The following is a 26435-nucleotide window of genomic DNA, read 5'->3' on the forward strand; positions in this document are numbered from 1 at the left end:
GCAATAGTTTGCTGCAGATTTACTGCACGTTATAAGAGAAGAGCTGTTTGCACTGATCATTGCGAAAGAGCATCTTCATTTATTAATACACGGGTGCTCATTTACATACCATAAATATTTAGATAAGCTTTTGTATTCAGACCCCAAAATAAAACAAAGATGAAAATTCAAAATTTATTGTATTGTATTTAATAACAACCTCAGAATACCTGAAAGTGTAGAATCGAGAATGGTATTCAAGTGAGTTTGTAGATACTAGTAACCAATGACAAGAAATGAAAATTTGCAAGTGCCATTTAATTGAATTAAGAAGCAGTTGTCTATGGTGTCAATAAGCCTGGTCTATAATTTATATTGGGGAATGGTTGTATAATGCTGAAAAGTCATACGTCTTGATACTATTGATCTTGGTGAATTTCTGTAATTTAAAATTTTCCAGAAGATTTTTGGAGTTTTTCATTATCCAGATTTTTACATCATGCACTTCCCGAATAAATGGTAAGTATAAAATATGAATATCTGTCACTTGTTTGAACATATATTTCTAACGAAATATATGTTCAATATATATCGAAATATAAATAAGTTCAATATATATCGAAATATAAATAACAAAATAGAAGATTTGTATTTAAAATTTTGTTGCATTCTTAAAGAATGTATATAAGCTTACATTTTCTGAAATGTACCTTTTGTTAACTTTTTAATTTCAGAATTTAATCGAAATCTTCTACATGAAAAGAAGTCTCTTGGTAAGGCTTTCAATTCGAAGTTTATGCGATAGATATATCAGTAAGTTTTATCAATTCACAATATTAATTCTCATTCATACTTTTCGATACACATTGGACTCGAAATAAAAGACACCTCAGATTCTGACATCTGTTTCATATTTGGATGTTTTGCTAGAGAAATTAAGACATTGATGACATACAACGAAACTTTATGATAAACGTGATGACTTCAACTTTTCTATCGTCAACTTCCCTTATTAATATAGCAATATACATCATCACCTGCATATGGGGTTTGTCTCCCAGGTGATTCGATCCTAAGAGCATGTTCCACATACGAACAATTTTAAAATCGTGTTTGCCCTTCTCGCTTTTACTGATTAAGTCGACTTTTAAACAAGTCTTCACATTTCATTTGAAACAGTTACACAAATTTTAAAAGAAAATTGTTGCACTCGAGAAAGGTTTTTAAAGAACTCTCTCTCTCTCTCTCTCTCTCTCTCTCTGAAAAAGAGCTAATTTCATTTCGATACAAGTACAGGTATAATTAGTGGGGGCACATTACGGAACGGGTAAGGAGAAATAGTCACTGCACCTTATTATTGAGGAGTCAAAACCATAAATTAGCTTGTTTTCTAGTGTATATTTTATGCTGGCATAATTAGTTGGGGTGGGGGTTGCCGCTCCCCTAGGGTTCCACGGGCCTCAAGAGGTTAGCTTGACCTGATTGTTTCTATTGATATCCTTGAATACATTGAATCTTCAATCTGTGCTGAATTATTTTTCTCCGATTTTGTTTTTCGTTTATTTACCTTTGTTCAAGGTCTTCATTCCTAATCCTCTTATCTATCAAGGCTCTATTGTGGTTTTGAGTCTAAAGAGAATTTAATGTTTCAATGCATGTTATGAGCATCGAAATATATAGTTATCGAACATATTATTAAATACCCCAATCCTTGTTAACAACATATTACTGTAAACAATCAAAGCAAATGCAGTTTTTCTTCAAATAATAATACTCTTTAAAACCTTTGCATTTCTAGAACTGAAGAGCAAAGAAGCAGTTAATGTTTGCTGTGTTTGATAAGAAAATTAGATGATAATTTAGAACAAACTTTCTACACAAATATTGTGTCTTATGTGTATGTAATTGATGGCAAAATGGTATGAAAATCAAGTTGAATTTAAAAAAAAGGAGTTGTGATATTTCTTTAATTATGGGAAGGAGAAAAGGAAGGTTTTACATGGGATTAAAAACAAATTAATTAAAGAAAATTATACAGTATATAGTTCTAGGTATTATCAATAGTAATTCAAGATTTTTAGAATGTTTTATTCTTAGTGCGTATAACATTTGAAATATTCATTTTTGTGTAATATATAATTTGACAGTATCAAGTGGTAAACAAGTTTAAAAAATCGAATAAAGAAACACGCAGAGAAGGAGAATGAGAGAAAGGAAACACTTCCAGAAACATATTTGAAATCTGATTCAGAAAAATATACATGTTGACGATGGGTGGGTGGATCCAATTCCTAATTGGATTTGTGGCCTAAGTTTTTGAGGCTACCCACCTTTTTTGTGGGCAGGCAGTTTATTGATGCTACTATTTTTTTACATATGTGTTTACAGTAGGGGGTCTGTCATGTATTTTTTGTACATGTGTTGCATAATATCTCTAGTCCTTTGGCCCCCTATCTGTTGTTTTGTGTAGATATTTATTATCATATGTAGTATTATAGGGGGTCATGATTGTGTTCACCACCACATGTGTTATTACTATAGTTACATGTTTATGTATGACCCCCTGTGTTGTATATATCTTTTCGTCATTTACAAAATAAATGACATTATTCATTCTAATACATGTGTTCTCATTTCGCCTGCTTTGAGCAAAAAACGAGCTCAGTCTACTTGGCAAGGTTATACAAACTAAGGAACATAAACATATTTGAAATCTGATTCAGAAAAATATACATGTTGACGATTATAGTATTTTCCGAGAATACTCTCCACTGTTACTTATACTAGCTTGTACTGATTTTATAAATGGCTAAGTCATTTAGATATCTGATATACATGTACATGTACTCAAGATAATATTTCTTGATATATTAAAAGAAAATAGAAATGTGGACTCCTTCGTGATACTCTCACTACAAACTAGAAAATATTTATGCCTTTATAATCTATTTTAGGTTAAGACCAATTCAAGGGCTAGGCATGGATTCCTAAAATTTTTAATAGAAATTGACAATTTTAATGTAATAATAAATTAAAGAAAAGAAAACACATACACAAAGCAAAAGGTTTATTTTTCAATTTATTGTGGATGTTGAAAACAAAGTTTTAAATCCTAAAAACTTAAAAAATATACCAGTGTAATTCTGTTCTATAACTGTATACATGTGAGCATATATAAAAAGAATATTTCAGAAGTACAATGTTTTAATTTTTGTACATTGACTCATAACCGAAAAACAAAACACCAGGTCAAGCTGACCTCTTCAGGCTCGTGAAACTCAGGGGGAGCGGGGAGTGCACCTCCCTAATTTTGCCAGCATAAACTATACGTTAGAAAACAAACAACTTTACGGTTGTGCTCCCTCAACAACAACGTCTAATTACTATTTTGTTGTGGCCCACTTGCAAGTATACCTTTGTATTGTATTGAAATAAATTTTCTTTCAGAGAAAGAGAGAGATCCTTTCAAAACTTTTTTTTTCAAGTGGGACGCATTAAAAAAGTCTCTCACTGTTTCAAATGTAATGTTAAGACTTAATCAAAAGTCATCTTAAACTAAAGAAAGTGAAAGCAGGGCAAACAAGGATCAGTGAAAAAAGATATCTTTTTTAAAACCTTTCTTTACACATTTTCATACCTTATTTGTTGTAGAACGAATGAGGAAAATGATAGAATTGTTAATAAAGCAACGAAATAACGTAACACCCGTACAGCGCTCTACTTCGTGTAAATATACGTGTAAGCATAATGCAGCATTTCATAACAAATCTTGGAAGTACAATTTACATCACACAAGTTGACAAACTGCGTCTACAAAATACAGGTTAGCACTGAGATAACCTTTATTTACATTTTACACATAAGTTATGTTGGATAGTTACAATTAACAAAATGTGAAAGTACAAAAAAAACATGATTTACAATTTACAAACAAAGGTTTACATGTTTACATTTAAGGAATTACACAGTTAGAATTCTCATCCCTTTGGCTTTCCAAGAAGGATAATTTCAAAATTAGATTATGGAAAAGCTTCTTTTTGATGAATTCATTCCTATTCTTTATGAATGTATCTCGTTATGCATATGTAGACGTATATAAAAACAGAAGTCGGTATCCTGTGGAAAACCATGATACACATACTGTGGAATTATCAATGTTCGTGGGGGACTATTGTTTATGGATTTTTTGGATCACCCAAGAATTTAGATCACCAAGAACTAGGGATGTCAATTTTGTCAATAATTCATATTCGAATATTCAATGAAAGTATTCGAATATAAATGTATTCGAATATTCGATAAAATAAATAAAATCTGTTTTATCTTAAATATGCATCATCCTACTCTCATGAGTAGGTATATACTTATATTGGAAGTAAAATTGTATGAAGACTTTTGTAGGTGTACAATAAGAAATTTCATTTGATATTTGTCAATGTTTGAAATAAATAATTGATTTAAATGTAGAAAAGTATAATTTTAAAAATTGAAACGTGTATTTATAGTAGCTCCAACTGAGGAACCAGTCGTCTTACAAAAGGCAAGATAGTCGTAACGGTATACTGTTCAGATTTCAATACGTGTAATAAATTACAATTATCTGCCTGATAAGAGATATGATTATAATTTTTGATACAATGTAAACAAATATTTCCATAGACAATTTTCCTAGGTAATTAACTAATTCCCCGATAATGAATATAAAATTCAGGATTATCTACAACCCGAGATAATCAAGTAATTTACACATTTATTCTGAAATTAAGCCCTTTACAATATTAATTACAGATTAGTTCTATCGGACATTCATTCAATGATTAATTAATCTTATTTTGATAAGTATACTCTTCACGCCTTTTAGACATTCCTAGATTTCATTTGTTGTCCTCGATTCTAGATCCGATCTTATCTAACTAATAAAAACTATGAATGTACGTTTTGTACTATACATAAAGCATTATTGTACAATTCTTTAACACCTTACTCAAAACAAAATACATGTAATTTAGTAGATTTATAAGCTAAGAAAGTAGTGAAAGAAATCAGGCGATCGAAATTGATCGCTAGTAAATTTTAAAACCTTTCTTTACACATTTTCATACCTTATTTGTTGTAGAACGAAAGAGGAAAATGATAGAATTGTTAATAAAGCAACGAAATAACGTAACACCCGTACAGCGCTCTACTTCGTGTAAATATACGTGTAAGCATAATGCAGCATTTCATAACAAATCTTGGAAGTACAAATGATAGAAATGATAGAATGATAGAAATTAGGGATAATCCAAGCACTGTTCAAATCAAAATTTATCAATCACAGTACTTCTTTTTATGAAATCTGAAAAACACCGAATATTCGAATCTTAAATTCATATTCGAATATCAACTCATCGAATGAATATTCGAATGTTCGAATATTCGTTGCCATCCCTACCAAGAACATAAGCTTTTTCAACATATCAATTCAAATCAATGTATATACATCTACGAGTTACCAACGAAATTATAATCGCATGAATCAGTAATATTTTATTTGGCCACGAACATTGACACCCACGAATTCAAATGATTTCATAGCAATATAAAGTATGAACACCTCAACCCTAAAAATGTATGATAAATAATATTCCACAGCGTTAAATAGTGTGTTTTTAAGTTGCCTCTACAAAGATCAAACAAATATCAATGGAATCATGAGATTCCAGGATGTCATTCATCAGCTTCTTGGGGTTCAGAAAAGGACAATTTCCATTTCTAAAATATCCCTCTACTGATCTGCAGCCATGCGTTTTCTACAAAAGAATTGACTGAAGTCAGATAAAACAGAACTTGGTCCTTCAGGAATCTATTTTTGTCATGAATAAATATTTTGTCTTGTGCAAAAGTTTTACAATAAACAAATATATCATTGATGATATTTTCACGTACACTTTAGATATCAGTATATTAAATATAAATTAATGACATTCTTACCCGGCATTTCTGCACCTTCCTGAATATGCAGTCGATCGTTGTATCCTTTTTCACGACAACGGTAAATACCAGTTTCTCTTTATGCTTTACAGTAACTCCTGAAAATGATTAATGAAAGAAAATTTTCATCATGAAACGTAAAACATTTTCTCAGATCTGGAGCAAATATAAGATTAGTACTTTAGAGTGACAAGGTGATCATGAAAAGATTATTTTTGGCCTATAACTGGTTAAGCAATACTGTATAAAGGGAAATTTTCGCCTCCGTTTTATTTCCGTCCCTTTCAAACTAGATACAAGTGGGCGAATTAAAGACGCGTGAATTCAAAGAAAACAGTATAATTTCTTAAACAGGACCCTGACTGGGCGAATTTAAAACGAGTCAAATTTGTTTGCCTGTGTGAAAGGGCGAAAATAACACGGAGCGAAAATAACCCTGTATACAGTATTCATTACGCTATTTCACCATTCTGTCATTCACTTACTGCATAGCTCTCTTCCGTAAAGAGTCATACTATACATAAGAAATAGGCCAAACAGCATTAATCTGTCCATAACCCAATCTGTCATTTTCTGAAACTCTCCCTCGTTCCGAGCCTTCCATGCCACCTTAAGTTTTTCTGATATATTGGCTGGCGATGGGTCCTGGCGTATTTGTATAGCATCGGCAGTATAGGTTACCACCAGTGTCCCTGGAGCTGGGAGACTTATTTGCAAGGAACGGATACCTGTGTCCGTTTGCTTCGAACCAGAGGATGATGCAGGGTCTTTTTGAGCTGTCGTCATTTGTAGTAATATCAAGAACAGAAAGATTTTGTACAACCAATTGTTTTTCTACAATAAGAAAAATGTATATGTAAGTACATATTGTTTCCCAGACCAAATAAATAAGACAAAAAAATCTCTAATTTTTCCCCTGAAATTCATAGTATTTACTTTTCTGGGTATTGGTCTTTTGTAAAATGTTGCCTTGTTAAAGCGATTAGCATTGCTTTCAAATACAACGTTTTGCCAAGTCTTCAACCTTTGTTTGAAAGTTTTAGTTATTTCCTTTCTGAATGCTTGACGACTGAAGCCCACTTTCTGTGTTGTTGTCCCTTGCTTAATTCTTCTGTAATTTCCATTCTGTTTCCTCTCATATATTTTATTCTTTGATGTGTTTTTCAGAGAGCTGTTTGATGATTTGGCGGACTTTGAACGTATGCCTCTCGATGAAACCCTTTTTTCTTTATTCAGTGATGTCTTTTTGATCTCAGGCAATGACAGTTCTTTTTTCTCCACCACTGAAGTTGCCCTGGCATCATTGTTTTCTTCTGCTCTGGATATTTCTCCTTGTTGTTCATCGCTCACTGCAATTTCATATCTGTATTTGTTCATAACCTGATCAACATTGATATTGTATTTCTCGACATCTTTTTTAAAACTCTCCATAATGAAATCTTCGTCCTCTTCTTTGGGAGATGTTTTGGTAGCACATATATCTACATTTTCCATACATTCCAACTCATAGGGAGCCCAGCATTTCGACTCTTTGCTCAAAGATTTTTCATTCTTTGCTAAAGGACTTAACTTCGCCATGTCTCGTTTCCTAAAATGAATTTATTTCATAAATGTTTACGGAAAATCTTGAGTAACGTTTGTATTGCTATGCAAGTAGAACATCACATTGAAAATGTAATTTTAAAGTGTAGATCGTATACTACTAAAAAGAAATGGTCAATTTCTTTTGACAACAATTAAAATAAACTGGAGTTGTATGAATTTTAAAAACTATTTCATATAGATATGAGCATTATATGCATGTCATTATGTTGAATATGAACTATTCTAATCCCTTTTGCATTAAATAAGCTTCAGGTTTGATAATCGAAAAATTGCCGGAAAAAAAATGATTTCGTATTTCTTACCTGTTGTAGATTTCGTGTATTTGGCACAAATCGTTGACTTCTTTAAATGAAATAAAAAGGGTTTTGTATACAATCTAACTTAGTCGGTTTGTTTCATAATTATACTTTCAAAGGATGTGAATGTTTGATGAATGAGTTGGTAGGCTTTATTCTTAATATTCAAGCAATTGTTTGACTTTGCAAGAAACATTGCCTTATTAATCTAGCAGTTATAAAATGTTTTATAAAGTGTAATTCAAGAAGGGAGAGTATTTTATTCCAGAACTTTGTTTTAATGTAATATTACCAACCTAAGGTTGTGAATTTTGCATTTGAATATACATGTAGAGACTATACAGCATCGAAATGAATGTTTCATGCATCTTAGACAAGTGAAGAAAGTTTGAAAAAGTTTAGGTTTATAACAGGAATGGGATCAATAAATTACAAAGTTCGTATGTTGTCTTTCTCTCCATCAAATTTGAAACTAAATTCCAAAACTTGTACAGCATTTAATTAATCAAATTACATGTACTATTAATTTTCCAAAGACGAAGGTGTGGTTTTAGCTTTATTGTGACCTAAAATGTAATGTTTTCAAAAAGTTTTGAAACTGGCTTAAGTATGAGTTGAGTAAATGACTTCAATAAATCAGGAAAGAATATGGCATGAAGTAGTACCACTCTTGAAATATGATGTCATCAATTTGATGCATTTCTCTATTCTAAACAGAAAAAGCCTCAAAATGCCCCATTTCAAGGGTTATTTTCCTTAAGAAAACATTGTCCACAGCCGTCATCCACTTTGGTTTTCGGATATGTTGTGTAAAATTCTTTGAAAAATCACACATCTCAAAATCTTTGTGGGCGCTGCCTGTGGACAATATTATCTGGAAAAAAAATCCATTGAAAATGAGTGTCTTCTGTATCTTTTTAAGAAAATACAGGAAAATGCACAAGTTTATGACGTCACAATTAGCATTAAGAAGGTCATGTGAGAAAAGTGATTTGTATGATCTTTCTGCATGGAATTTCGTTGATTCAGAAAGCAAGAGTTTTAATTTTTTACATCACTTTTATTTTTAAGAAAAACACAGGGCAAGATTTGTATTGAAACCGTTCTTTATCAATTCAACTGCAAAATAACATTTTTATTTTTGTAATTTTTCATAATTATTTGTGTATGAATACGGAGCACTGTATATGCTTAGTCTAGACAAACAAGGGAAAAAAGCATAATTAGGGTTTTGTGTATCTTTATGCAGCTTTTATATACTTTTTAACAAAATATAAAAAAATTAATCCGATTGACAATTTTTAATGTGTGTTTCCATCCCAGAGAACTTACATGCATGCCAGCCTTATTTTGAAACTAGTCAGAGTATATGAATCAGAACCATTCAATGATTTCAAAAGAAAATATTGTGTATTTTACATCGATAATTTGAATGGAAAATATCACGAGCAAGTCTGCTCAGACTTCATCTTTTGATATATTGTGTAGAATGATAATATCAATAAAATATTTGAAAATCAGGCAAAATTAGAGCATCTCTCTCTCTCTCTCTCTTTAAAAAGGGAAATCTCAATAGTTTGCGACGTCACAGAGACAAAAATATCAATGAAATTTTTCTCAATCAATAAAACATTTTGTAAATTCAGATTTATTTTGTAAAATATATACAATTGTGCACATTTCCAGTGATTTTCAAAATTTGCCTTATATGGGAGTAGGGATAGATCTTTCCCGTACAAGATTCTTTCTCAAATTAATTCATTTTTAGATCAGCTAAACACCCTAAGTTGTAAATATTGACTATACCTACAATAGATAATGCTTTGCAAAATCATTTTATTAGTTATACCATTCAGAGATGGGGTCAATTACATTAAAAGCAATAAATGTAATTACAATTACTTTGTCTTTTTCTTCAATTAAATTACAATTAAATTATAGTTTCTACATGTAAGACATATAATCAATTAAACTATATTGTATATTTATTTTTCTGTCTGTCTGTCTGTTTGACAGCAAAAGCTTTAACCTTGGCCATAAATTTTGATTTGGTAGAGCTATGATTTTCATAATTCACAGGTATATTTCTTGTGGCAATACCTTCCTTTGGGTTCCAATATATTTGACCACTTGACATTGATCTTGGAATTTGAACCAGTTTTGCAAAAATTTACTCAACTTGAACCTTGGTCATAACTATTGAACAGTTGGTGCTAGGGCTTTTATATTTCATATGTGTATACATCGTGACAAGACCTTTCCATGGATGTAAATAATTTTGACCTTTTGACCTTGACCTAAATGTTTGACCCATCTTTAAAAAACTTTAACCTTGGCCGTAAATTTTTAACAGTTAGAACTATGGCTTTCAAATTTCACAGGTATATTCCTTGTGACAAGACTTCCCTTGGATACTAACAATTTTGACCTTTTGACCTTGACCTAAATGTTTGACCTACTTTTGAAAAACTTAACCCTTGACGATGTTTGAACAGTTAGACTAGGGCTTTCAAATTTCACAGGTATATTCCTTGTGACAAGGCCTTCCTTTGGATACTTACAATTTTGACCTTTTGCGCTTGACCTTGGAGTTCGAACTAATTTTGAGAAACTTTAACCTTGGCAATAACTTTTGAACAGTTTGTGCTGAGGTTTAATAATTTCAATTGCATCTACATTTCTTATGACAAGGTCTTTCTCTGCGTACCATTAATTTTTACCCTTTGACCTTGACCTTGGAGGTTGACCCACATTAACCTTGACCAAAACTTTTGAATGGTTCGTGCTTTGGCTTTCATATTTACCAGGTATATCCATCGACATAAGTCCTTTCTTTGGGTAACAAAATTTGTGATTTCTTGACCTTGGCGTTTGAGTTGAAACTTTAACCTTCGTCATAAGCTGCCATACGGGGACATCAATGTTTCACAAACATATTTTGTTTTTGAATTAGACTAATTACATTTATTATGTATGCTTGTAATAATTGTTAAAAGTATAATAAAATGATAAAGTTGTATTTGTAACTCTTCACACTAAACGAGAAAACACTTTAAATTATATATTTGTTGAAGAATATCAAAAATCGTAAACATAAAAATGTCCTTGTAAATTCTATGTCCAAAATCTATGTTAAAAGATTCAGAAAAATTCATATTTTTTTCCAGAAACAGAATCATGTAAACTTTCTTTCCAAAAAAGGTTCTTATTGCTATCAGAGATGAAGAATTTGTTAATGCTGATAAGTAGTTAGAATATCAAACAATTCTATTTTTATTTCACTTTTTAGACATTCACTTATTTTCTTTACTTCATATTTAATATATATCAAACATTTAAATATATAAAAATAAATTAAATATTTATTGCTTTGAAGTCTGCAAAAGTTTTCCCTGGCATAGAACATAAAGATTTTTAAATCAAAGTTTGATTTGAGGAGCAGAAATTGGCCATTATGGAATATTGTCCTTTCTAGAAATTTGCATAAAAAGAATAATCATTTTCTTTTATTTTTTAGAACATGTAGCAGACTTATTTTTAAATACAACAACAACAACAAAAAGTTATGGGCTTAAGACAAAATGAAAGTACTTTAAATTGATGAACATGTGTTTTGTTCGTTTTATACTGCTACTGGATTTGGGAACATTTAGGAAATTACTATTCAATCCAATAAATGTATCCAAATAAAGAATTTTACTGATGAAATCTTCACCGTCCTTTGTATGAAAATATGTACTATGACTGTTGTCCAAAAATACATGTATACCCCATTCTTAATGTCGGCTACCCCGATAACCTATTCAAAACTAGGTCACATTTCTTTAAATCCTTTTATTTAAAGGGTAAACATTTGAAAATGTATCAGTTTAAGTTGATATTTTTGGCCGAAAAAAAGACAAATTGAGCAACTGAATCAATATATTGGACCCATCTACAGTTCACAAAAAGCAGCACACCTTAGCCTCCCAGTAAGTACATTTCGTAATTTCACCGTGAGGAATGCAATGTCTGCAGATCATTAAGAAATAGAAGTGATAATATTCAGATCACCTAAATTAAGATAAGGGCAGTAAGAAATGTTTTCTTTTATCTTTTAAATGAGATTAATTTTTTAAAATGAAAACAGAAGCCGCAATTAGATTCGTTGACGTGTCTAATGTAAACAAATTATGTCATCATGCAGCAATTATACAGATATTTAATATTAACTCAATACTTCTTTAAAAAAGTATGATGCTAGATAATAATTTCCTGTTATACATATGTAACTTTTCCTGCGTTTACATACCTTTCCACTGTTCCAAAGTCTTAGTTACCTTATAGGCCTGTTAGACGTACACCCTATATCCCGTACACGACGAAAAGTTCAGTCATGCGTCAAGAGGTCGAAAGTTCATAGTGGGGTAAATAATAGTTGAAAGACTTCAAGAGATCCAATGATCTGAAACTATTTCTTTTTAAATAAGTGTGAATGCTATAAACATAAATATTCCTTTTAAATTATAAACACTATAAATTGATGATCTTAGTCTTGCCTTGAAGATTAAATTGTGGAAAAATTCCAATAAAGGCGCTTTAATTAGTACTCAGGTACCTACAAAATCGTGGTCCAAAATTGTCACATTGAAAGAGATTGTAATAATGAAACAAAAATAAATGTTTAAAAAAATATGAATTTTGCAAATTATTGCGATGTTAAGTTTCATATGACAAAGGACAATTTTGCAGACAGGAAACAAAACGTGAATTCGACAGCGACGAATAAGGTGGGCGTTAAATATTTTATTTAATTATTAGTCGGCTAATAAAAAAGCCACAACCACACAGAAAAAGAAATAAAGTAATGTGAATAGGTTTTCAATATTGATTTACTTAGAAGGTAACGAAAAACCATGGGTTTTTCATAATGTTACTCAATTACGCATGTGTCAATAATTCTATTAAAAAAGAAAATTAATTTGTTTTCAATATAATCTAGGTATGTCAACCAGGAGCTTTTGAAAAAAGTTTGGTCAGAATCTCCTGTCAAAATTATCAATTACAATTTAATTTTTTCATCATATTTGAATTAAATATAAAAAAATATACAATTTTCAATTAAAAAAAAACTGCCTACAAATTCGATCAGAAATAAAGATTTATTGGGGACTATTTCTTGTGATGTAAGGATATTTAGAAGAAAATCCTCAATATCTACATATTTGTTTAATCAGTATCTTGTTATATTATTCCTACATATACATAGTTTTACTCAGAGAAATGTCTTCGTTATTGCATGGTTTATAATATATATAAAACAAATTTTACACATTTATTTAACGGACTTTTCAATCAAATGAAAAAAATTAAGATAAATCGAACAAGGCAAGATAAAATTTACAGTCATTCATTTGATTTTGATTTTTCCGCCTGAAAATTTCATATTTTGACCCAAATCTTATCATTTACATTACAGGACCATACTTTTTATTTCATAATTTTAAATTTGACAAATAACAATACCCTCAACCAATCAGTTCTAAGTTCATAAAAAGCCAGATACAAGAAAATATACAATACAATATTCATTGGCACACATACAATTACAATAATTGGCAAAGACACAACATACAAGAATCATCAATTGTTCATACATTTAAACAATATTCTAGATTGTGAAGATATGCATGAATCATGCAATCATTTGTACAATAATGATGTAATACGATCACTTCTAGATATATGACATTTTTTAAATTAATGAGTGTGTTATTTTCAGCATTTTTGGGCATTGGCTATTAAACCAGAGCTTACCTTTTTTTAGTATAAACATATTTGATATTTTCCCTTGAAAAAAAATTCAGCGAATTCCTTTCAAAAGTTAACCTATGATTATTGTATTTTTGGCAGCTGAATAGAAAATGAAATTCATCTTCAATCTCTCCTGTGTTGCAAATATTACAAAATCTTTTATCTGTGGGTATAGACAAGTGTTTCCCTTTTTCTATGGCAAGATACATGTATATATGATAATCTATTTAAATCTATATAATTTATATATCTATAATCTTTAATAATTTATATATAATTGCCTGTTTAGATTTCTAATACCCAAAAAATAATATTTTATTAGTACAGACTTGAAACTAATTAGGATTAATTTACAACATTTTTTCAACAAAGAATATAATTTAAAATATTTTGCATAAAATAAAATTATATTTATTATTATGATGACAGCTGGTAAGATATGATAGAGGTTATAGTGATTTACCTAAAAGTTAACAATTTAAGTGCGAAAATGTCAGGGTCATTGTACCGTTGCTTAGTAAGATGAACACTGACACCAATTCTCTTGGCGATTTTAAGTTATGCCATGAAATAGGTGAAGATAAAAAACAGTGATCGATTAAAAAGAACAAAAACTCTTGAACAGGGCATAAAACACGGACCACTGGAAATTCGAGAGGTGGGATCGGGTGCTTAGGAGGAGTAAGCATCCCCTATCAACTAGTCATTCCAGCCCTACCTATCAATCACGTAGAAGGAATAATCCGTAACCAAATTTAATTTTAAAAAAAACAAAGACCTAACAATTAGTATGAAATATGTCAGTCTGAATTTGACCTAAAGATAGGTTGTATTTGTTAACGATGTCATTGTAATGACCATAGAATTTACGAATTGCTGTCTTTAAACGAGATTGTTTAAATTCATATAACATCCCCTTTTTTCAGCTCTTCAAAGTTTTTTTTTTTAAATATTTCGGATTTCCAACGTTTCGGCATGAGCATCTCTGAAAAGACATAATTTGTCGAAATGCGCATCTGGTGCATCAAAATTGGTACAGTTTATGATTTACATCAACTTCTTTGTAAGTAGCCTGCGTCTGTTTGAAATCCTAAACATACTTAGCATGCTTAGAGCATGCTCTTGAGTATTGAATAAGATGGGAAAGATAAACACCAGATGCAGTTGATAGTGGAATATTATTACATAAATAAAGAAAAAAAATGGGAAAAAACCTAATGTCACCTAATTTGTCATAGACTTTAGTTGTTAGTTGGCCCTTAACGTCTACATGTATAGTAAAGCTTCCAAATATGAAACATATGTGGCAGATTCTGTGGTGTCTTTTATTTTTTGTTCACTGGGATATGTCGAGTCGACAAATGAATAGAAGTAACTATTGCTAACTGATAAAGCTTCGTCGATATATCTGAATGTCATCTTGAAGGCCATAGCAAATGTTTTCTTCTTCTCAAGTAGAAGTTTTTAAATAAAATCTGCTCCACAGGAATATAAAAACAACTCCGCTAATAAAGGATTACAATTAATGCCCATCGAATTGAAATTCCAGCAGATTGTTGGAAGACCTGACTCTGGTATCATAAAACTTAGATGAGCTCACTTTTGACCTCAGTCTCATTTTTACCCAAGGAATTAATAGTGGAAAAGTGAGACTGAGATCAAAAGTAAAATAATATTCATTATATATTTAAAGTAGCAAATACCTAATAATAAGGTAAAATTAGGATCATCAAAATATTACACCAGTGTCTGCGTTTCTTAAAAGAAAATACGATTGACAAATAATTATAAAGACAGAAAGTTAATAATAGTCATTCATATTTATCAAATATATAGTAATGTGGTGAAATGACTTTTGTTGCCATTTCCCGCTTGTGTGCAAAAATAGGTGACCTTTTGCCATGGAAACAATGCCAATCGAGCATTTGAAATACTATTTTTGTAAAATGTAATTATGTCAACAATTTTAAACAAAATCAGTGAGAATCAATTTCCAGTCCATTTTGATGCTTACAGAGAATGACTCATAAATGTAAAAAATATGCGGTTTATGGGCACAATGAACTATTTTGAAAAGTAGGTCAAAGATCAAGGTCAAAGGTCACGACGTCGGTAACCATGGTAATTTACAAGAGCCATAGTACCAAGCAATACACATGTATGTACAAAATATCAAATACCTCTTACAGTTCTTGAGATACAGGGTGTGACGACGGACAGATGCCGGATAAAGTGATTACTTAGTGCCACTCTGCTCTGCATGCGACACAAAAAAGGACTTCTTTAAAAATGTGATAAAGAATTTACACACATTATTTAAGGATTTTTAGCTTATGTTCATATGTTTCATTTATTTTCCAATTACTTTCACTTGAGTTTCAATCTATTAAAAAGCCTGTAAAATGACAATGAAATTGTCCCCCGGGGATAACGGCAAACTCCGAGGAGGATGTACTGCCCACACTGACGTAAACCCTATCTCCTCTCTGTAACTCCAGAAGAGTGTTCTCCGACCGCTTCACCCACACACTGTGTGCCCCAATAAATAGGTAAGATGCCTCCACTCCGTTCTTCATGATGTGCACTCGGAGGTAATCGCTAGCATTGCTTTGAGCGGGAATGCTGAGGGTGACGATGAAGAAGTATGTGCCTGATATAGGGGTTGTGAAGACAACAGAGGCACCGCTGTAACCGCCGCCTTTGTTGGAAATCACGTGGTCAAATTTTATGACCATGTTTGACCTTGGGTTTCTTACGTCATTCCCTAGTGTTGCCATAAAAGAAACGTCAGGCTTTCCTGAAATACCAAACTGAAGTTAAATAGAAAAAGAATCTTTAATTTCTAAAACTAAACTCATATATCTGGCGAATATGCTAATAGCTTTTTCTCACATGAAATGCTCCAAAATCGGACTTTGACAATCGGAATCAGATGTTTTACTAAAAATCAAAGCTTCAGGTACCTATTTATCGAATTTTTTTTAATTATTTTCTTTCAACATCTTCCTTCAAATTAAACAAGTATAAGAATACCTTAGTGCTGTCATATATTTTTAAAGCAAGTAGATGACTTGCATTTCACAGTAAACAGAATACTGTGGCCCTTTGTGAAAATAATCAAAATCAATCCGTTTTGGAAACAATTTCACTCAACAGAGCCAGACTTTTTCTCTCCGCACAATTCACTTATTGTTTCTCTGTTACAGGTGTCATAGTTTGTGAGGTACTGGAAACAGGTTCCTGTATTTTCACAGATACAGACTCGTCCAATAACAGCCAAACACCAACACAGTAATGGGAATCTGGTGGTATACATAGTACTTACAGTGTAGTAAGAGTTAACTTACTACATGTACCATAAAGAACTTTTTTGATAATGATTTGTGCAAAATCAAACACTTACGTTTTATATACACCATAATCTCAGGCACCATACCATTTGATAAACGAGAAATATACATTGTATATAACCTCGTAAGCACTAACGCGATTAACAACATCGACGAATACTCAAACTTCTGATATCTTTATATTTTTGTCAGATGAATCGAAAAACTTATCACAACTATTAAATAACTCTTGCTAGCACAGGTGTTTTTCTGTGAATTTTAACAGTTGATATAAACGGTGGATAAACCTCAAGCCAAAACATATAACTCTGATTCCAAAAAGGAAAGCGCGTTTGCCTCGAAGTCGGTATTGTTTTGTTTAAGTGTTGTTGCTGTTGTTGTTTGTTTGTTTGTTGTCTTTTTTTGTAAAAGTATAAAGATCAGTGCCTTCATTTGTGTGCAAACAAGATGTGTTTGTGAAACACTGATGGTCAAAATTAATGGTGCCCAAGGAAAGGCCATTCTCACAAGAAATACACATGGAAAATATGAAAGCCCTAGCACCAACCATTCAGAAGTTATGGCCAAGGTTAGAGTTTTTCAAAATTAGGTCAAACTCCAAGGTCAAAAGGTTAAAGTTGTTGGTATCCAAAGTAAGGTTTTGTCACAAGGATACATATGTGAAGTGTGAAAGCCCTAGCACCAACTGTTCAAAAGTAATGGCCAAGGTTAAAGTTTTTCAAAAAGTAGGTCAACCTCCAAGGTCAAAATGTCAAAGTTGTTGGTATACAAAGTAAGGTCTTGTCACAAGGATTAAATATGTGAAGTTTGAAAGTACTAGCACCATCTGTTCAAAAGTTATGGTCAAGGTTAAAGTTTTCCTAAAGAAGGTCAAAGAGTCAAAGTTCTTGGTATCCAAAGAGATTCTTGTCAAAAGGATTACATATATGAAGTATATCTAAGATATCGAATATTAACATTGGTATAACTATTTTATAACATTACTACTAGAGAGTCTTTAGCCTTCTTATTCATTTCAGACTGAAAGTTTATCTAGTACGTTTACTTTACTAGTATTATTCGGGGAAACGTATAAGCTGAATTGTAACGTTATTTTTATTCTTTCCTGTTCATCAAAGTCAGATTTTACAAATATTTACTTTGATCTTGAACATATTTCTCAGCAGTCATATTGATAACTAGCTGCTGTCATAAGACAGTAATACCCGCACATAGGTATTTGCCATTGAATATACTCTTCTTCATATTTGGGTAACCAGAGAAGAAGCCACAATGATTCCATAATTTACACAGATTATATACATATATATCATATATATATGTATCAAATTGAGCATAAAATGCTCAGATGAGTCTTGTGTAAGTATTTTATATAATAAATTCATTACAATCTCTGGTCATAAATGTTTAAAAACCTTAAATTTGTGAATTTTAATCCCACTTCCGATGGCCACTTGCCATCAATACTTATTCCAAAATATTTATGAACGATCTACTGAAAAAAAAAAATGTAAGAGGAGTTCAGGGAACCAGGTATTTAAAAAAAGTCAATTATTTGATTACCATTTGGCCCCTGTGGTGAAAAAATCCCGAAACCTTATTGCACATCTACAGGAGACAATCAATCATATTCCAAAACATGATTTGGCTATTGTAAATAATGTAACTTGAGTACAGGGAACAAGGTTTTAGTATAAAAAAAGGTGATTTTTGACCCCGATTGCCCCCTCCCTCCTTCCCGGGAGTGAAAATGGAAATTCCAAAACCTTACTGCACATCCAGAGGACATTCCTAATTATGTTCCAGAATATGAATGGGCTACTGCAAAAAATATAAGAGGAGTACAGGGAGCAAGGTTTTTTACTCCCATCTAGCCCAAAGGGTGAAACTGAAAAAAAAAAATCAAAATCTTTTTGCACATGTTCAAAGCACCACCAATAATATTCAAAAAGATGAAATGGATACTGCTTAAAATGTAGGAATAGTTCGAGGAAGAAGATAGTTTAACATGACGGACGAACGAGAATAATGACAATATACCAGAACTTAAATTCTTCAGAATGTGCGGGTATTATAAAAATTTCACATTTTTTTTTTCAATATTTTCATAGGTTTTACCTTTGCAAATGAAAGTTTTGGAATTCTTTATTATTACTATTCCTGAAAAAATAATTATTATTAAGGGTGTATTCCCGTTTTGTATACATTTGATAATTACGTGTAGAACAATAGTTGTGAATTAACAATCATACTGTGTATTACAATGTATTGTAAAATAAAGGGAAAAAAGAATTCATTGATATTTATGTCTCAACTCAGTCCGTTTTACATTTCATAGAAAAGTTAAAGACGCAATTAATTAATGAATAAAGAAAAATTTCAATGACATTAAGGTTTCAAAACACATATAAAAGAATTAATTGAAAAATGAATAAATTTATGCTATTGAAGATTTGCATGCATAATTTCGGCAATTGAAAAATTGAGAAAGCTTAAAATTTATATTCTATTATGTAGTTCTCAACTAAATCTTTTTTAATTAGATAAATAAACAAATGATAAAATAAATAAGGAAATAAAATATTTTCAAAAGGTGGAAAATCAACTTGTTCATCCAAGGGGAAGCTGAGGAAATCAGATAGTAAGGAATAATAAATCTAGATATGTTAAATACACATGACTTAAGCTCTCTTTCCCTAAGTTCACCTTCAATTCAACAATTCAATTCGCACTTTATATTCTGTTTTGCACACTATTTCAAATATGTGCAAAACGGGAACAATCCTCATTAAATTCTTAGATTAGAATGCTTTACTTAAATAACATATTAATACAATAAAAACTTAAATTTATAATATTCCATTTTTCTAGGACTTTAGGCATGGTGTTATCAGAATTTCTACAAAATTTAGTGGACATATTCTGCTTCTTAAGTTTCAGGTTACCAGCAGGGTTATTCAATGACGTAGCAGATGGTGTCGTAGATATTGAAACCTATTCAATTATCACTTAAATCTTCGTAATCAACGAGATTTAAAATCAGTAAAATTATGACTCTTGCATTTTTTACCCGTTAATATTGTATTTTAAAGCTTGCTATGTTTTAGAAAGTCAACTATGCGAAATGCAGAGTCCTGCCATAATGAATTACCGGTAATAATGAGAGAACAATTCTTTATGCCTCAAATCTTTAGTGTCATATAATGGCGATATATACGATAAATATATATACAAATGTGTATTAGAAGATTATGATCATAATCTTGGATCCTTTAAAAAGACATTATCTATTTATACAAAATATTTCTCAAGATTATCAAACAGATATTAAATCTCAAATTCCATGCCATTGTCAGTTAATCCGAGGTATGGAACGAAGGACCTCAATAGCTTTACGCACTTCGAGATATCTACATACGGGTAAACAAATATAATTAACAAACGGACAAAGGAAAGCGGCTTTCAAATCATTTAAACTTGTCCCTTTTTGTCAAAATAATAATATCTTGAGAGAACTGGCGCTTTCTTTTGCCCGATTTTGTGTCACGTGCGCCATGTATTTAGGTTTTAATTGATTCCTCTCTTTTGGCTTACGCCAATATTGAGAATATTTTATTAAGTTTGGCTTTTAAACTGTTTTCATATTTAAAGTACCGACTTACTTAAAATTCTGAATTTGTTAGCAAAGAACATTCGCAATACTGGGTACTATTCAATGTGTTTTATGTTGAGGATGAATGGTGTGTATAGCTGATTTTGTTGGAGGATATAATTGGAATGATGTTGTGAGCTAAATTCGTATGTAAATTTATTAAATAATATCTGGTGTTGGTCATATGGAAACTTTATCGCCAGCTGCTGACCACACAGGTACTGTACCCTCGGAACTGCTCCAGAATGGCCACATGGTCTCTGTTTCGAGGGAACCACGACAGAATGACCTCGGGGCCCCTGTCTCCGTGGAACAACCGTTGGCTGACCGTAGGGTCACTGCTTCAAGAGAACCGCCTCAGTATCTTGACAGGCGACGATCGTGGTTGACTGAGGATATTCCAGACGATGATGATGATGATGATGCTATCATCATACCAATTCTACCTCTAGAATTAGCAGTAGTGTGTTGTGTGACAAATTTCGTCCTACCCGGTGTGGGTAAGAATGTTTATTAAACAATATTATCTTAATAAAGTTAATGGTAATCTTCGGTGAATGAATAAACCTTTATAACGAGTACTAATTAAGTCATATCCATCAGAGAGGGTAAAATTTCGATTTTTTTTTTGAAGTGTTGGTCAGATATACTACGTACATTGGTAAATTTTGACATAGCAAAGCTTAGCATGCTTAATTTGACTTTATTTGAAGATATACAAGCAATTTTTATATTTGGATTGATTATAATAATGAATTTAATTGGACACCAAATGAACGCCAATTTTGTCCACCTCCTTTTCCCTTCAGTTCCTTTTAAGAAAATCAAACATTTATAAAGTTCATATTTAGTCATATTTACAGACTTCAAGAAACATATTGAAATTTATTGCAACAGGCACCATGATAGCGGGCTTTTCTGTGCTGTGCTGTGCTAAAACAGACGACATCACACCTAAACAGAAATACTCATCAGCCATAGTTGTAGTGGCTATCGGCTTCCTCCAGCTGATTATGGTGTCCTGCTTCCTGATTGGCTGGATTTGGAGCGGGATTTGGGGAGTCTCCTTAATAGGAAATTCAGGTATAATATCCAAAACAGATTTAATATGTAAAATGAGAGAAAAATAAAAATATTGGATATGAACTCAACATGATAAAACGAACTCACGTATCTTCGTCTCATTTTAGCTGAATATTATAAAGAATCGGAGTCCTCAAATTGGAGAGGCGATAATCGCCGACGCTTGCGGCCTCGGTCGAACCTTATTTATCCGATGAGGGCTCGATCTAACATTAGGTACCACAGTCCACCTCCACCTTATGAAATGTACCGTACCCCGCCCCCTGGGTACTCTATGCCTGGACAGACAGTGGATCAAGAGGAAACGGAAATTCCAGCGGAACCCGAGCCTGATCGAAATTTAGATATGGTATATTTAATTATCAGTCGTATAGTGTTTTGTAGAAAGATTTGCTTATGGACACAGACAAGATTTCTTAAATCTTTCAAATCAGTTCAAATGTGATAAATAATGACAATATTATGCTATCAGATTTACTTATAGCCAATTCCCAGTCTGTGTTACAATGTACATCGAAAGACATTTAAATTAGAAATGGCAATGATAAAAACCATCAGTATTACATCTGGTACCTTTGGTTCCTCTTTAAGCTTGGTTATAATATCGTACAATAGTGTAATCCTTTCCGTTTCACTAGTAAGATACAAGAAAATGTCCACTCAAATGTATTTCTTCCAACTATGATTTTAACGATTTTGGGATTGAAACACTGTATTATATGTGGGTTAAAAGAAAGCAAAAAACAAAAACAAAACCTCAAGTATATTAACTGTTCGTATTATATTTGTGTAGAATATATTTTATTGAGGAAAAAAATTATATTTTTAATCAAAAGTTAAAATTATTTCAGGTAGAGGAAAATATAATTAGAAACGAAGTAAATAATCCACAGCCTCAATTCTGGCAGTGTGCGGTTTGTCAAAAACAAAACAATGCTTCGGAACGCAAGGTAAGCTCCTCTTTTTTAAATTCCCATACACCTTACATGTATGTCATTTTTTGATCTTCAACACTGATATATTTAATAAGTTTTAAACAGTATTCATTGTATACTACTTCGTAAACTTTACAGTTAATACAAAGAACAGGGTCATGGGGAAAACATCAAGATGACTGTTGAAATTCCAATATTCGACATTATTTAAAAGATTTCCTCTCCCCTTAACATTTCTCGTTAATGTGAATGTCCCATATTGCACAATACCATCTATATCCCGTACACTATACATGTACATGTGTATAAATGTACATGTATATCCTGTACAAATATTACGGATTTCAAACCAATGAACATTTTTTTTCTTCCGGATTTTAATGACTGATAAAAATTTAAAATGTTTATTTTAACTTAATTTTCTTTCAGTTTCAGTGTAATCGCTGTATGGAGACGGTGTGTGATTCTTGCTATCAGCAGCACTTCACGATGCCAAACGGGGAGCGGATCGTGGTGTGTGACACGTGTTACAATGAACTCTCTCTCCCCAGCGTCACGTGAAATTAACCGAAATATAAACGTGTTCATTTTGATGGATATTGCAGAGAAGCTGCTACAATGCTTAAAAGAGCATTGATTTCGTTCTCTCCCAAAGATTCTAATATTGAAAAAAAATTACAGCAGTACATAAATTTATAGGTTTTTTTTTTTTATTTAATGGCATATTTCTCTAGGAATTTCTGTGACCCCCCCCCCCTTCTAGAGAGAGAGAGAGAGAGAGTCATGCTCTACAAGTCTGTGCATATTTTGATAGAAAAAAGGGAAAAAAGTGAATTCTCCTTCTTAATTTAAGTTATAGTGACTTAAAAATTGCAGAAATTTAAAATTCGTCGAGACAGTGTCACTTGCAGTATTCTGTCTTTCAATATAAATCTGTTTACCAGTACCATATTGTATTATAACTTAGTATAAAGAATGTTTGCGAACGACCATGCATCAAAGATATATCTAGACTTTGGGGAACTTTGTTTCCCTGATTTAGCATTTAATATTAGATTCTGTTGCATGACGTTATAATATGTGGCCGGGCAGTTATGAAATGGGGAAATTTCTGCGTAACAGCGATGACAATATATCTTATTTAATTATTTGTCAATATGCCGCACATTAGTTTTGTATAATATATTCTACCTTAATATTATACCAATGGCAGAAAGTCGAATGATTGTTATTTTCACAAAATAATATACCCGGTAATATATTTTGTATATTTGTTGTTTTGAAATAAAAAGTATGAATTTCTTTAGAACTCTCAATTATTATTAATTTTATTAAAAAGGTTCAATTTTCTCTCTCTCTCTCTCTTTTCTCAAAATACTGTCTTATCTCACAATTTAAGTCTTTATCTTCATCTAATTTGTCCTAGGAAATGATATGGATAGATTCAAAAGTATATACAAGCGAAGAGGTCGGAACGGACTTATTTTAATTTTTACTTCTATTGCACTTAATATTCTGTATACACATCAGGTATAGAATGCAATGCGAAATGACAGACAATTTAATTTTCTCTTGATATCATCATTCTGAAAAGCCAGGGAATTTTTCATGCAAAGTAGCCCAAGTGAATAATTGCACAAAATTATCCGTAATTTGTTCAGAAAAAATACACTTGGATACAAAAATGTGTATGCAAATTACTTTGAGAATGATGATCCATTTTAGTCGAATAATCTAGTTGTGAAAGTACAATAAATGTAGAAATAAGGAGCTGATAAATCTTGAGTTACTTTTCGGCGCTGTTTCAGACCTGTGGAGTCGCCCGCGTGGCGCAGTGGTTAGAGCGTTTTTTCTATATAGTCCGATGAAGGGAGCTGATCCTTACATACATGTATGTCGCGGGTTCGAATCCACTGCGGGACGTGGAGACCGGTCCTTCGGACGAGTCCGTATAAACCGAGGTCCCATGTCGCAATAGGTGCTACATGGCACGAAAAAGATTCCTCACTGCTCAATGGCCGAGTATAGATCAAAATTTGCTGCCCTCCACCGGCAAGTGGTGGCGTCTCCATATGAGTGAAAAATTCTCGAGAGGAAAACAAAGAAAAAACCCAGACCTGTGGACTCAAAGAATCACAAGCAAAACATTGGAATTACAAAGGGAAATGTACTGCTACTTATAAGAAAAGCTTCAGCTGAAAATATTCAAATTTATAATTTTAGCTCACAAAAAAGTTATACTGTAACAATAACCATGTATTAATGCCTTCACAAATGGCAGAAGTCGGATTGAATTTATTTTGTGTATATTAACTTTAACAGTAGTGAACACGTGCACTTTTTCTTTCAGACCTTTGCAACTGATAAATACATTGACAACAAATGTAAAGAATAAGATTTCTTAAAATTCCTTTGATCATAGACTATAAACTCATGTAAAAATTGATTTTGAATATCAGAAAATACCCCCCCCCCAACTTTGATTAAATTCGAGAAAAAAAATTACAAAAGACATCAAAAAAGCACATTTCTTTTTAGCTTTTACACATAATTAATAAGCATTACATGCGCAGATCTGGGGGGGGGGGGTCGGGGGGGGGGGAATTTGCACTTATTAAATGTATAAACTAAACCAACAAAAAGTGACCTTGCCCCCCCCCCCCCTCGAAAACGCGGATCTGTGTAAAGTTGGTAGTATGAAAAGTCATAGGCATGAAGCTTTAGAGGTCAACGACTACCCCCACCCCCCTCCCCAAACGAAATTGGTTTTTCACGTTTAGGGAAGGAGTTTACGGGGTTTTTGTTTTGTTTTGTTTTGTTTTGTTTTTTATTTTTTTTTTTTATTTGCTTTCAAGAATTTTTAGATAGTTTTTTTTTTTGACTTGGGTGGACCCCCCCCCCCTTCTGGAAAAAAAATCCTGGATCCGCGCCTGTATTAAATCCACCAGCTGTTATCTTATTCGAGGGGAAGTCACTCGTATTAACTACATCCGCTTCGGTTTGTAAACAAACTGAGAAACTGAAAAAGAAGGTAAGGAATCATATATCATTGTTTTTATTCTTTATTCGTAATGTATTGACACATTTAAAGTTTGCCTTTTTGTTTAAGAGTCCTATATTTTGTCATAAATCCCAGATCTATTTTTCTAGGCGCTTTATTTCTAATAAGAAACTGTTGTTGTTTTTGTTCCTTTAGGGCATGTACAAGGAATTTCAGACGATGACGCATTAGAATATTTCAGTAAAACAACTCTTGTTAAAATAAAAAGTGAAAAGAACTCTATAAGACACGAGACATGGGTCATGGTGAGGCCCACGCCCGGGGTAAACAGGGGAGGATCGCTGTCCCCGCTATGCCCCGTCCGATGGCGATACTGTGTTGTGTTCTGAATTTTCTCGTCCCTGGATTGGGTAAGAGTTATCTTTCTTTTCCTGCTTTGTATCAGATTATTTTGTACATGTGTACCTAGATATTAGAATTATGTGGATGTCAAAAAGTGGAAATTTTATACAAAATGGATTGAAAGAAGTATCAAAAACCTGAACGACCTACATGTAGTGTTAGAAAATGGAAAGATAAAATGTTTTTGTAACAGAAACATTTATATGCCTCTGCTGGGGATTGAACCCGGGGCCGCTGGCTTGCCAGTCCAGTGCTCTACCAATTGAGCTAAAGGGTTAACCCACTAGCCCAAGCTAGTAGGAAGCCATGTATCTGACACTACCACATTGTCCCCCTCCAGAGAATGAGATGTCCTCATCTCTTTTG

At 32.3% G+C, this 26435-nt stretch overlaps 3 protein-coding genes across 3 annotated transcripts in view; 2 read left to right on the forward strand and 1 right to left on the reverse strand.

The window, feature by feature from the left end:
• Nucleotides 1-16024: 16024 nt before the first annotated feature.
• LOC133187636 (C1q-related factor-like) lies at nt 16025-16962 on the reverse strand. The gene is made up of 2 exons (XM_061323055.1): nt 16833-16962; nt 16025-16443 (listed from the first exon to the last, which is right to left on the reverse strand). Exons 1-2 carry the CDS (start codon nt 16960-16962, stop codon nt 16025-16027), a joined length of 549 nt encoding a protein of 182 aa, XP_061179039.1.
• Nucleotides 16963-20832: 3870 nt separating this feature from the next.
• On the forward strand, nt 20833-23240 carry LOC133187637 (uncharacterized). Its single transcript, XM_061323056.1, has 5 exons — nt 20833-21148; nt 21546-21731; nt 21839-22080; nt 22583-22681; nt 23096-23240. The coding sequence occupies exons 1-5, from the start codon at nt 20833-20835 to the stop codon at nt 23225-23227; spliced, it is 975 nt and encodes a 324-aa protein (XP_061179040.1). The 3' UTR covers nt 23228-23240.
• A 2626-nt stretch (nt 23241-25866) lies between these two features.
• Nucleotides 25867-26435, forward strand: part of LOC133187893 (DAZ-associated protein 1-like) — a 4870-nt gene continuing 4301 nt past the window's right edge. Inside the window, exon 1 of the mRNA XM_061323283.1 lies at nt 25867-26077. Within this exon, the coding sequence (XP_061179267.1) occupies nt 25963-26077 (115 nt within the window). The 5' untranslated portion in view covers nt 25867-25962. The remainder of the gene's footprint in view (nt 26078-26435) is intronic.

This window comes from Saccostrea echinata, unplaced genomic scaffold (genome assembly GCF_033153115.1).
Source record: "Saccostrea echinata isolate AGI-Se365-2 ecotype Australia unplaced genomic scaffold, CSIRO_AGI_Sech_v1 ptg000015l, whole genome shotgun sequence".
NCBI classification, from domain to species: Eukaryota; Metazoa; Mollusca; class Bivalvia; order Ostreida; family Ostreidae; genus Saccostrea; species Saccostrea echinata.

Excerpts from the sequence above, each read along its gene's own strand:
- LOC133187636 (XM_061323055.1), bottom strand. The coding sequence starts at position 16,962 with ATGTATACCACCAGATTCCCATTACTGTGTTGGTGTTTGGCTGTTATT. Across the intron at positions 16,444-16,832 it reads CTGTAACAGAGAAACAATAA|GAAAGCCTGACGTTTCTTTT; the intron begins GTGAATTGTGCG and ends TTGGTATTTCAG.
- LOC133187637 (XM_061323056.1), top strand. The coding sequence starts at position 20,833 with ATGGAAACTTTATCGCCAGCTGCTGACCACACAGGTACTGTACCCTCG. Across the intron at positions 21,149-21,545 it reads TTTCGTCCTACCCGGTGTGG|GCACCATGATAGCGGGCTTT; the intron begins GTAAGAATGTTT and ends TTATTGCAACAG. Across the intron at positions 21,732-21,838 it reads CTCCTTAATAGGAAATTCAG|CTGAATATTATAAAGAATCG; the intron begins GTATAATATCCA and ends GTCTCATTTTAG.